We start from the raw sequence: 12,760 nt of genomic DNA on the forward strand, positions 1-12,760 counted from the left end.
AAAGCCAGAGGCTCGAGCTCAGAGCTACATAGCCTGGAACCACATGAACATATACAGCAGACTTGGTCCAGAGAGGGCCCCAGGTCTGCTGGAGACCATTGGACATCACTACTGACATCCCTGTGACTGTGAGTATGGTTGCTGATCTGCCTGTAACCACCGCCACCAGAAAAGAGACAGTTGTCTACCATGATGAGAGAAACAACAGAAACGCCACAATCCCATTTCTCACTCTTGAGGTTGGCAAAAATTCACGATTTGTGTTGCAAGGCTTTGGGAAAACAGCACCCTCACATGCGGCTGCTCTGAATGCCAAGTGCAAGGCGGACAAGGCAAAGGTTGGCAACACGACATACGCCCCTCTCTCTGACTCAGCAGTCTCTCTCTCTCCCAGGGACCTACCCCAAAGAATACTGCAAAAATACTAAATGATGTATGCATGAGACTACTCACTATAGTGTTATTTATAATAGCAAAAGCTTGGAAACAACCCAGATACTCATAAACTACACCAACCTACACAATGCAGTTATAGGCAACTGTAAAAATAAAAGAAAAAAAATGGCTTTATACTGTCAGTGAGTGATATCCAGCAGATACTGTCAAGAGAAAAAAGCAAGGTAGTTAGCAGCATTTCTCGTAGGCTATCTTTTGTGCAAGAAGGGGAAAGATATATATATATATGTATACACAAACATATATTTGCTTATGCTGTCAAATATAGAAAACAGATGGAAATAATAAACCTTTCTATGTATCAAGTAGGTGGTATAACACCACAGACAAAAGGACAACATCAGTTGGCTTCAAAACATAGAATTTTGACTATACATATTGAGTGGGATATATTCTAAGGTCAATAAAAGCCAAAACCATCAGTGGTCTTATTAGTATTAATAGTTCTACTGCAAACAGAATCAGTGCCATTGCTATTTTGTGCAGTTATATTATGCTATAAAACCAAGCAACAAGTGATCAGGTTAATATTATTAGGAAACAGGCTGTCCACATGACAGAAAAGATATACAAAGTCAACAAAGTTAACTAAACAACCTTGGAATATTACATTTGAACTCAAGTATCAGCATTGACTCATGTTTTTCTTTTTTAAAAAATGCCATTTCTTAGCCCCACCCACTTGAAATAAATAAATAATAGTCCTAGTGAAACAGTGACAGTCCAGTAACAAGGAACACGTTAGGAGCCCAGAGTGTGGCCTCAGACCAGAATTCCTTGGAGAAATGGCCAATTCCAGATCTGGGGCAGAAAAGACACGAGAAGATTCTGAAACATCTTGTCATGTAGGAAATCAGGGAAGTTTTCAAACTCTAGTGTGGTCTTATCTGAAGAACTCAGGACGCAAGAGGCTCCCCAGGGTCCTGATGTGGGGGATGCACGCATGAAAATGAATCATGATTGCAGTGGATTAAACCACATCAGTAAAAGTACCTGAGTTCATAATCACACACACACACACACACACACACACACACTTTCTGATCGCCAATAGAGCCTGTTAGGATATCAACTCACTGTTTTGAAAATCAGAAAAAGAAAAGAAGCTTCTAGGTAGCCTTCCCTTTCAGGGCAACTAGCTCTCCTTTACTTAGATCCAAAGATGGTTCCCAGCACTGCTCAAGGGCGTGACGTCGGCGCCTCCGGAATGACGTAACAGGAAGCTGTGGTGTGCGGTTGAGGCAGGTGGTGACTGCTGTCTGTACAATACAGTAAGAAGGACAAACACCACCTCTGGAGCTCTCTCTCCAGCAAGAGAGTAAGCCCATTCTCACCTCAAAGGTGACTTCTAGACTCCTGAAAATATTGAAAATTATTCAAAGACTTCCACACACCTACCAAGGACCCCTAGTCGGGAGATCCTGGTTGAGCTCTCAAAACGACCTTAGAAAATTTGGAGGGATTCCTCCACTATGTCCCTACAAAGCACACTCACCGTCGGGGAACTCGGGCAGTGGATTTCTTTTCTAAATCAAAATGTACAAAGGCTATACTGAGGTCACTCCCAATTTTCAAATTCAGCATTGCTCTCGTCTAAGAAGGAAGATGGTTTAAAAGTATTATTAGTTTACTTGAGTCTCATTTGCTTTCTACTTCTATAGCTTCCCACAGAAGAAAGTTCCTGGCAGTTATGTGCGTCATGCTGTGTGTTTGCAAAAGAAGGGAAAAGGGAGAAATGAGAGAAATTTCCACAAATACACTTTTGACAGCCTTTCAGTCTTCAGCCTAAGGAAAGTATGTTGGAAACTCTCTATGTCCTCCTTTTGATCTGCCTAAAAGGTAAATGTAAGACTCCCCTGGGAAAAGTCAGATATGCCAAGCAGCAGATAGGAAAGCACCTAGAAATTGTTCCATGACTTGCTAATCATGCTGGAAACACCTTCAGTCTGAGGCTCAGTGTCCACACGGGCCTCCAGGCAGACAGGTGAAAAGAACAGTTGCTGTCCCCTGGTTGGTGGAGATATGGTGGTTTGGAAGAAGGCAAGAGAATGCAGGCTGTGACCTGGGAAGGTCCCATCTCGCCTTCAGATGCTCTCCTATTACTGGGACCACCTCCAGCTCAGAGCCAGAGCCTCATGCTTGACTTCTGCTCTTCCCTTCCCCAAGAAGCCAATCTCAAATTGTCAATTCCACTCTTTTGCGTATCTCTGAAATCCTTCCACCTCTCTCCATGCACAGGGCTTCTACATTCATTAAGGTCCCTGTTATTCCTCCCCTGCTCCTGCCCTGGCCTTCCTCCAATCCTTTCTCTATACTGCAGCCACAGAGAAAATCAGCTTTCATGTCTTCACTCAAAGATCTCTGATGTAGCTAAAATAGCTCCAGGATATAACCTGAAGTCATAGTGCAACATGCAAATCTTTCAGGGTCTGGCCCTGTTCTCTTCCTGAGATTGTTCTCTTATAATGTTTTCTCTTTGTCTATCACTCTCCATATTTTTCATCACACACACACACACACACACACACACTCATACACACTCATACACATACCTTCAGCCAGACCAAGGAACTTGCAATTCCCAAAACCCCAAGCTTTCTCTCACCACAGGGCCTTAGCACATGCTCTCCTCTATGGCTTGATCTCTCTATCAGATCCCCTCCACCCTCTTCAGTTTGTTGTTTCCATCCTCAGCACACATATCACCTCCTCCAGGAAGTCTCCGACACCCCCAATATTCCCATACTACCTTGTGCTTCTCTCTCACAGCGCTCACCACACTGTACCACAGCTGCCTGCTTACTTCTCCATCTCCCCCACCAGGCTGCAAGCTCCGGGAATGCAGGGAATGTGTCTTTTTTTTTTTTTTTTTTTAAATATTGTATTCCAAGTATCTGATATGGTCCACAGGAGCTGCTGAGTCTTTTGTCAGATGAATGAATGAGTGGATGAATTCACAGATTTATTATGTTAACAGTGAAAAGGATCCTAATTCTTCTACTCCCTTTGCCTGAACAGTCAGGATTATGCCACTTTTAGTATCATGGCATCACAGCCTCTGATATCTGCCTGCCCAAAGTTAAGTGATCGGCCTCTTCCCATTCACGACCCTCAGAAAACACAAAGGCAGCCTGAGGCCTCCACTCCACACTCACCTGGGTGAATGAGGCAGGAGTCACATTCATTCTCCTCATTCCGGCAGCAAGGGATGGTGTAACCCACTACTTCCTTTTTTCCGGGGCAGACACACTCGATCTGATCGTATTCACAACACTCCCGACACATGATATTCCACTCGGCTCCAGGGCAGGCTTCATTAATGACTGTGTACTCTGAAATGGGAAGCAGCAGTTGAGGACAGGGATTCTGGTAGGAAGGGGTTAGACCAGTAAGTACTCTGCAGCCACAAAGCAAACTTGGCATACAAATGCATCGCCCTGCCCGAATGATAGAGAAGACCATGTGAATTCTTCCTAGGCTGATGTCTCCAAACTAGAGTGGCCTACCCTGAAGGGTGTCCAAAACCATCCCCTGGGGCATAGGTGAAATTCTGTTTAAAATAGTATTCATTTTTATTTTTTAAATTAAAAAAAAAAAAACAAGGAAAAGAGCTCATGTTTTATCTATATATAATCTAAGTGGATATGCACAAAAATAATTTATAAACAAGCATACATTTCTTGAGTGTCTATGCTCCTTTCTATTTTTGCTGGGGTATATCAGGCTACTGCTTACAGCTGCATAGGTTGTGCACTGCACAATTCCAGGAGGAACCATTCAGCTGAACGATTGTCCAGCACAGCCCAGGTGCTGGGACCATCAAACAAGTTTGGAGAACCTTTGCTAGACTAGGTCATTCAAGTTCAAGGCTAACTGCCAAATAGAGACCATGTCATTTCCTCCAAACTTGGCTCCTCGATTTCGCAGCATGCCATTTTTATCGTATCTTCAAAGCTAAAACCAACAGAAAAGACAAAAAGTATCTTAATTAGTATGTTTGGGAGAATTTCAGTGCTTTACCAGGGTGAAGTCATTGGCAGAACTTCATTCAGTCCCCAAATACAACTGAGTGTTCTTTCCCATGAGAAAAAAAAAAAAAAAGTATTCCTTTCTGGGTAGGACTTCTGTCTTTCTTTCTTTTTTAAAACATACCTTAAGTAAATGAAAAAGAAAAACCATCTGGTAAAATCTATAAGGGGAATCAGTCGGCGGCTGCCCAGGGGAACCCAGTCCAAGAAACAGACTGAGCTTTGATTTGCTATTCTTTCTTCCCTACTCTCCATGTCTCAAAGTTTTGCACAAAGACGACGATTGAAGAAGAAATAGGTCAGATATTTGAGGGAGAAAGTGAATCTGGCTCCTCTGTGAAGGCTTCCCTTAAAACCCTGGGCAGGGATCCCCCAACATGATTTGCAGGCTCCCATAAACCCACGCTAGCATCTGCGGTGACTTCTAACCTCTCGAATTTCTCAGTTTAGTCTTCTATTTTCCTCCCCTAAATTTGGAAGTCTGACACTGAGTTGATCATCCTTAATCTGCCAGGTAGAAGCATTTAGAGAAACCATCACCATCTCCTGTCAGCCTCAGGTCATAAGAACTTTCTAGCTTCATAGAAAGGAATGACTTGTGGGGCACCTGAGTGGCTCAGTGGGTTAAAAGCCTCTGCCTTTAGCTCCGTTGGTGATCCCGGGGTCCTGGGGTCGAGCCGCGCTTAAGGCTCTCTGCTCGGCAGGGAGCCGCTTCCCCCACCTTCTCTCTAACTGCCTGCCTCTCTGCCTACTTGTGATCTGTCTGTCAAATAAATAAATAAAATCTTAAAAAAAGAAAGAAAGAAAAAAAGAAAGGAACCACTTGCATAATAAGGGACAGTATCTTAAATGGAAAAAATTTAGCTATATTAAAAATGCTCTCATTTCTTTTCCCACAAACTTCGGCAGACCAGCAAAGATCCTTACACTGGCATTTGGGAATGACTGGGAGTGATTACTGTGATCGTGTCACTAGCAAAGTTTTGTTTCTCCCACTACTCTGTGGGCAGACATTTCTCCAAAGAAGCTTAACAAATGGCCAATAACTCATAAGAAGATGGTTGACGTCACGAGTCATTGGGGAAATGCAGATCAAAACCATGAAAAGGTACCACCTCACAGAACTTAGATGTCTATAAGAAAGGAAAGTAACAAGAGTTGGCCAAGATGTGGAGCAACTGGAACCCTCGTGTATTGCTGATGAATCAGAGCTGGGCCCCCTCCATCCTTAGAAAAGGACCTGGAACAGCTGGTCCAGGTTGCCTGCCTTCGGTCCAAACCCCTCCTTTCCAGTCCCCCAGGTTGTCCAGCCCTGTGTGTTCTCCCCTCCCAAAACATGTGTGACTCATGTCTTACCCCCTCCCTCTGTCCACCTTAGGGTAAGCACTACATCCTTCTAGGTATTCTAAGAATTTAGAAACGCTAATAACTCCCAGGAGGACAATGGCAGGGTAAAAATAATTTGCAACTTTTATAAGACTTCACACTTAAACATGCAAGGCCAAGTAAAGTCTGCTCTACTCCAACAGAGAGTGAAGCCCATTTCCCCCTAAGCAGCAGGCTTGTTCACTTCTGGCCTAGCTGTGGAATATTCTGGGCCTCCTTTTGACCCAGGAATTAATTCCCTAAAATGCTTCCATTGGCATTTCTTTTAATTTCAGTGAGCAAGCTCCCCTCTGCCCTCCCAAGCCCATTATATTAACTTCATAGGTAAGGTCTGGGGCATTGTCATCTTATGCAAAGAGAATGATCGCGGGAAGCCTGCTCTGTCTAGCAGTTCGGTCAACTGATTCCTTTCCAAGGATTCTGTGTGTGGCATACGGAATAATAGTCCTCCCAGAGATGCCCACATCTTAGTGCCCCGAACTAAGAAAATATTGCTTAACATGGCAAAAGGGATTTGCAGACACAACCAGTTTAAGGATCTCGAGATGGGAAGAGGAGGCTGGATCGTCTAGGTGGGCCCGACGTCATCGCAAGGACCCCTTGCAAGAGGGAGGCAGGATGGCCAGAATCAGAAAGGGAGATGTGACAGCAGAAGCAGAGACTGGACTGATGTGCTCTGAAGATGGAGTGAGGGACCATGAGCCAAAGAAAGCCGGCAGCTTCTAGAAGCTGGACAAGAAACAGATTCCCCCCTGGAGCCTCAGGAAGGAATGCAGGCCCACTGGCACCTTTGTTTTTTTTAGCCTCAAAAGCCTCATTTAAAACTTCTGACTTCCAGCACTGTAAGAAATAAAGGTGTGCTGTTTTAAGTTACTAATAAGTCTGTGATAATTTGTTACAGCATCCACTGGGAACTTGTGTCTTCTCAAACAAACAAAAAAATCTGACCCACAGCAAGTCATTTAACCCCTGAGTTTCCCCACTGAGCACAGTCCCAAGAGTACAGGTGAACTGATGAATCCATTCTTTCATCATACAAGTATTTCCCAAGAGTCCACATGGGCCAGTAGAGGCTGGGTGCTGGGATCCGATGGAAAGAAAATCAGACACCATCTCCAGACTCGTGGAAGCCACGGTTTCACAGAGGAGGCAGCTTTGGGCAAACAGACGATGCAAACACACCATCGCCAACCGTGATTAGGAAAATGCAGGATGGACGTTAGCACCAAATCTAGAGGACTCACACGGTCGGGGTGGGGGGTAAATCAGATGACGGGTAGATATCTGTGGAAGAGCCAGAAGAGACAATGGTTTGTTTGCTTGTTTGTTTGTTTAAGATTTTATTTATCTATTTGACAGACAGAGATCAGTAGGCAGAGAGAGCCAGAGAGAGAGGGGAAGGGAAGCTGGCTCCCTGCTGAGCAGAAACCTTGATGCAGGACTAGATCCCAGGACCCTGAGATCATGACCCGAGCCGAAGGCAGAGGCTGAGACAATGGTTTTAATGTTTTGGTGATTCGAGCCTGTCCCCTCTGGTCTGGCAAGCCCATCACCCTTCTTCCTCCCCAGCTTTACCAGAGAAAAGAACATGCTCCCAAAATATATGTGTAAGAAATAAATAGATGAGTGAAATGTTCTATAAGAAATACCTAAAGTTGGCCAGCTGAAGAGATTTCAAAAGGAAGTACGCAGAGAAAAGCAACCTCCTGGACTGCTTTTTCTCCATTTATTAGAATTATCTTTGCAGAAAGAGCATACTGGTCATTTGGCTTTAGCTGTCCAGATTTCAGTGAATTTCAATATGAGGCAAAAGGCCAGTTCCAGAAACTAGCCCTGAGAGAAGCCCTAAGGACAGAAGTTACTGGATGTTGTCATGTGTGTATACTAAAGCTGTTCAGCATCAGTGTAAGTAAATGCTTTTACGCTGTTCATGCAAGTCAACCTTCATCAGGACCCGGTGAGACCAGTAATATATTTTCTTTTAAGTTTAAAGGATGTAGCCCTACTACTTCACTTTACCAGTGAAGAAAACAAGGAAAAGCACTAAGGAGGAGAAGAAGTAAAGAGAAATGTCAAAACCTTTCTAGAGAATTAATTCTGGGAAGAAGGGAGGCCAGGAGGATCACCTAGGGAGGTGAACAAGGCTATAGCCCAGGGGGAAACAGGCCAGGACGAGTCCAGGCTTGACCAGCTCGAGGTGCGCACGTCCCCCCTTGCCTTCCATAGTTAGGAACAAAGCCCCGTACAAGCGACCGAGGTGTTCTGTCCCATCAGTGATTCCCAGGAAAGAAGCACATAGAAAGTGACCGTGACAAAATCCAGCTCCTAGAGCTCCGGCACCAAGCACATTTATTCACCCCCAAGCTCTTCCGTTAGATAAAATATTATTTTTTCTTTAATCAAACATGACACGTTTTAACATGAATAATTTCTTATGAAAGCTTCCAAAATAAAATCATAAATAAAGGAATACAAACTATTTGGGAATAATGTGAATATTTTGCTGTCCGTCCTTCAAACTGTCTTATTTCAATGGACATACATACCCACATGCAGATACCGACACATGTGGACAGTCTTCTTCCCCAAACCGATCACAAATCATGTTCTGTGTTAGAAACTGCTTTCGGGGGGCCCCTGGGTGGTTCAGTGGTTAAGCGTCTGCCTCTGGCCCAGGTCATGATTCTAGGGTCCTGGAACTGAGCCCTGCATTGGGCTCCCTGCTCGGAGGGAGGCCTGCTTCTCCCTCTCCCACTCCCCCTGATTGTGTTCCTTCTCTGACTGCTTCTGTCAAATAAATAAATAAAATCTTAAAAAAGAAAGAAAGAAAGAAAGAAACTGCCTTTTTTTCTCTCAGATTAGAGATGTCTTCTCTTGACACTGAGTAGTCTTCAAGAGTGGTTTTAAGTTGCTGCATAATTATCCTGTGTGTGCAGGTATCCCCTTTCCCTCTTTCTTAAATCAGGGCAAATGAAAGCAAGAGAGTCGCAAAGGACTTTGGTGTCCTGAGCTTTGCCCCGGGGCCCTCTCAGCGGCCATGCCGATGGGGCAGCGGCCATGCCGATGGGGCAGAGGCCACCCCGGTGTCTCCTCGCCAGGGGGGAGTCCATTTCCATGGGTCCACTTGGCTTCTTCCAGAACTTGCTTTGGAAAATGGAAGGCACTTCCCCCGGTCCTGCTTTGACAATGGGAATCCTGAGGCCATGACGGCCACGCTGAGGAGCTGGGGCAGGCGTGGCTTCACAGAGCGGCCATCGAATAAATGAAGGGCCGGAAGAAAGCCGCTGGCGTCATCTTCACCCATAATGTTGCGGGTTTCCTCCGCAGCCTGCGAGTCCGCCAGGAGGCCCGCCAGCCCTGATCTGTCTCTCTCCAGCTGACGGACAGGGGATCCCTCCAACAGGCAGTGCTCACCTCCTCAGGATGGCGGGGCGCAACTGCGTCCCCCAGAGCGTGATCTCCGAGGGCCAGGCACTCAACACCAGATTTTAAGGAAATATGTTGACCCTGATGGCCATTAAGGTCCATCTGAAAAACCTCAGAGGATTCTTCTGGAAAACAAGGTCTGCCTGTTCCTCGCATGATTGAGACCTCAGTTGTTAGATTAAAGGCCCAGACCAAGACCACCCCAGAAGGTGGCAAAGAAAGGTGCTTTCATTCTGTGCCCTTCCTCCTTTCTGTCCATCCAAACCTCCGGGTCCCCCCAGCTAACCACATGTAAGTAACACCTCTACCGAATCTTTACCATCCTGCATTCTAGAAACCTTCTGAGACCAGAGGGAGGAAGAAAGATGTCTGCCTCAGCGGGAGATCCGACTAGACAGCGTGGGGCCCCCACTCCCAGCCCCCCTCCTCCGGTAGGATCTGTGCTCCCCAGACTGAGGATGGTTCCACAGCCCACAACTTTCCTGACGGCCCCAGGGTCAGGCCAGCTGCTCACAGGATCAGGATTGATGACAAGCAAACCCCAGGCAGGCAGCACTGGGAGTCACGGGACAGGGAAAGCTTGCAGACTCTGTGTGTCCTCCAGAACCTTCCTGTCGGCCAGCCTGTCTGGATTCCCCACCTCCGTGACCTTGGCTGCCCCCTCCCACAGCTCCTCTTGTTAATGAGATAATGACAGCTGTGGAGTCAAGGTTTTCATCACCCCCTCTGGGTACCAGGAGTGATAAAATTTTAAAGGAGTCCATAGGAGTCTGGTTTGGGGGCATGCGTACCGTGGTGGGGGGCGGGGAGGCAAAAATCAGTTTGTCACCTAATTTCCCTGCTCACCTTTATAAAGCAGGCTGCTCTCCACTGTGCCCCTGCCTTCATCCTTCTAGGCACCCCGGGTCCCAGCACCTCCAGGGAATGCTTCCAAGCCCTGGGCCTATACCTGCTCGTTGAATCCTCCTGACCAGCCTTCAAAGCAAGTCTGAGTTTCTTCACTTAACAGATGAGGAAACTGAGGAAGAGATAGGGTAAGTACACGGCCCCAGGTGGCACCGTTTTCAGGTGAAAGAAAGACCAGAACCCACCTCTTTCTAGGGCCAGAGTCTCATTCCTTCCCACACGCTACCTGGATTCTAGAGGGTTCCCACCTCTGACCTCGCAGTGTCACGAATGCAGCACTGATGAGATGGACCTATTTGGGAATCAGACCCCCCAGATGTTAATCCTGAGTCTGTCCCTCTTGTATGCCAGTGGACTGTCGTGGTAGACAAGGCGCCTTAGCCCGAAGCCGCAAGTGGGTAGATGTACAGTTGATGGGGCTGTTGACGCCCTGTGACCGAAGAAGGCAATGAGCAGAAAGGGCTTTGAAAGAACAACTGCAGATTTATCAAGACATTACCATTCTGCTCTGCAGGATACAAAGCCATCCCGTCTCGGGCTAAGGCACAGATGGCTATGGGAGCGAAGGGGGTGAGTAATGATGTCTTCTCCTGAGGCCCACACATACACAGCATTTTTAGGCTCATATTAAAATCATGGCATTCTGAGCTCCTCCCCTTGCTTCTAGATCTCTAACACCCCTCTTCAGACACCTATTTAAATAGGACATGGTTTACCTCCTGCTGCTTCTCTTCTAGAAATAGAAATTCTACATCCATAGTCCAAGGGAACAAAACCTAAACTCTGGCATTTGGCAGAATCCCCAGTTGCCATTCTCCTCAGCAACTGTGGTGCTGGAAATCCTTGAAGGACAGCTGTTTCTGGGTTATTTCAACTGTTGGAATATGATCTGCCTGGATCTTATTTTTTTAGTAGAATTGGCTACTATGAAAAACATTTAATAATGCATCTAAAAGTACTTGGCAATAGAATTCAGCAAATATGACATCAACTGAAGCATTAGAATGGCTAAGTTGAAAACAATAAAATTTAAGCTAGCCCCTAAAGATCCAGTGTGGATTTCCCTGGACCCAAGAATTCTACAAACTATCCCCCCAGCCCCGCCCCCGCCAGCCCCTCTTCCACACTTCCAAACCCTTCCTTCTGAATCAGAGCATGTCAAGGCCACACAGGAGTCTGGGTCGGCCACATCGACCTCCTTGCCAATAGCTTCCAGAGTTAGTGTTACTGACTTCATATCCACGGTCACTGTGCCAGGCAGAAGGCAGATTTTCCTTCTACCAAAGCCAGCTGGCCAGCAGCACAGGTCAAGTGTGGACGGGTGCTGAGTGAGGATGATGCATTTTTGATGGTATGTCCGGTTCATTAAGCCCTAAGCTGGCAGGAGTGCGGGGCAGGCTATCCCTCCTCAGAGCTACCTGCCCCAGCTCTGCAGGCTAGAACCCGACGAGGTTGCGGCAACTTCCTGCCTGAGGATTCCACTCTGGAATCACGACAGGCGGTCAGGGGCAACAACTCCTGTTAGGGACGCAAGACCTCGAAACTCCCATCCTACTACAGACAGAACACCCAGTATTTCCTTTCAATTCCCTGTGAAACGTGAGCTGGTGGGAAGCACAGTAGAAGGCAGGGATGGCTCTCGTTTCTGGAGAGCTCCCTTTTTGCAAGATGCTCCTCTAAGCCTTTTAAGTCTTATCTCATTTAACCCCAGCACTAAACTCGAAAGACACTATTATCCTCAGTCTACAGGGTGGAAGGGGGGAAGGTCACATGAAAGGAGTTAAGGAACTTGCTCGAGAAAAGCAGCCATAAGCGACAGAGTCAAACCCTGGCCCATACTTGAAACCCCAACCCTGTACACCCCACATATATACACAGCCACACCCATCCACATCTCTCCGCTTCTGCGTGACTGTGTGTTCAAACACGGGCACATCCTTACCAAAGGTGCATTTCACAACTATGAAACGTGAGGGCGGAGTCTTCACTGAGGTCACGGCGACTCGAGTCCACTTCCGCAGGATAGCCCTTGAAGGAACAACCGGTTTTTATGCCTCACCCGTTGCCACTGTGGTTATCCAGTCTGAAACAAGTCAGGGCAGAGAGAGGAGGCAGGCTGTGCTCGGGCCGAGGGAGAAGCCACGTTGCATGACAACGGGAACAATATTTAGCAAAGGCAGGAATAAAGAAGTTCCCAGAAACAGCAAACAACAGGTCGATGAGCAGCTCAAAACTAACTCCAAGTCACGTGCTGTCACTGTGGGATACGGACCCAGCGCGAAGAGCCCAGGCCGCTTCAGGGTGTGCAAATCAGGGTCCCAGAGACTGGGTTATACCAGAGCCGGCAAACACCACAGTAGATAATGGGGGAACGGGGGACAAGCCTCCGGGTGTGCGGTGAGGCAAGTGGGGCAGGAGAAGAGACGGTGAGGAAGGGTGGTGGGTCTCAATGCCCCTGGGGGTGAGAAGGATGCTCAGACAGTGACTTCTTTTGGGAAGGGGAGACCATGTGACTGGCACCAAGGATCCCATCGAGCCGGGAAGTCGGGCCACAGTCC

General features: G+C 46.9%; 1 protein-coding gene across 3 annotated transcripts in view; it reads right to left on the minus strand.

Annotated features, from left to right (window-relative positions):
* Positions 1 to 12,760, minus strand: part of PAMR1 (peptidase domain containing associated with muscle regeneration 1) — a 155,041-nt gene that overhangs the window by 56,978 nt on the left and 85,303 nt on the right. For 2 of the 3 annotated variants that reach the window (XM_044259088.1, XM_044259086.1), the window contains exon 2: positions 3,612 to 3,788. In XM_044259088.1, coding sequence (XP_044115023.1) covers positions 3,612 to 3,741 — 130 coding nt within the window. In that variant the 5' untranslated portion in view covers positions 3,742 to 3,788. Of the gene's footprint in view, positions 1 to 3,611; positions 3,789 to 12,144; positions 12,233 to 12,760 lie in introns of those variants that run through there. The other variant, XM_044259087.1, reaches the window with a different exon arrangement.

This window comes from Neovison vison, chromosome 7, assembly GCF_020171115.1.
Source record: "Neovison vison isolate M4711 chromosome 7, ASM_NN_V1, whole genome shotgun sequence".
Taxonomy (NCBI): Eukaryota; Metazoa; Chordata; class Mammalia; order Carnivora; family Mustelidae; genus Neogale; species Neogale vison.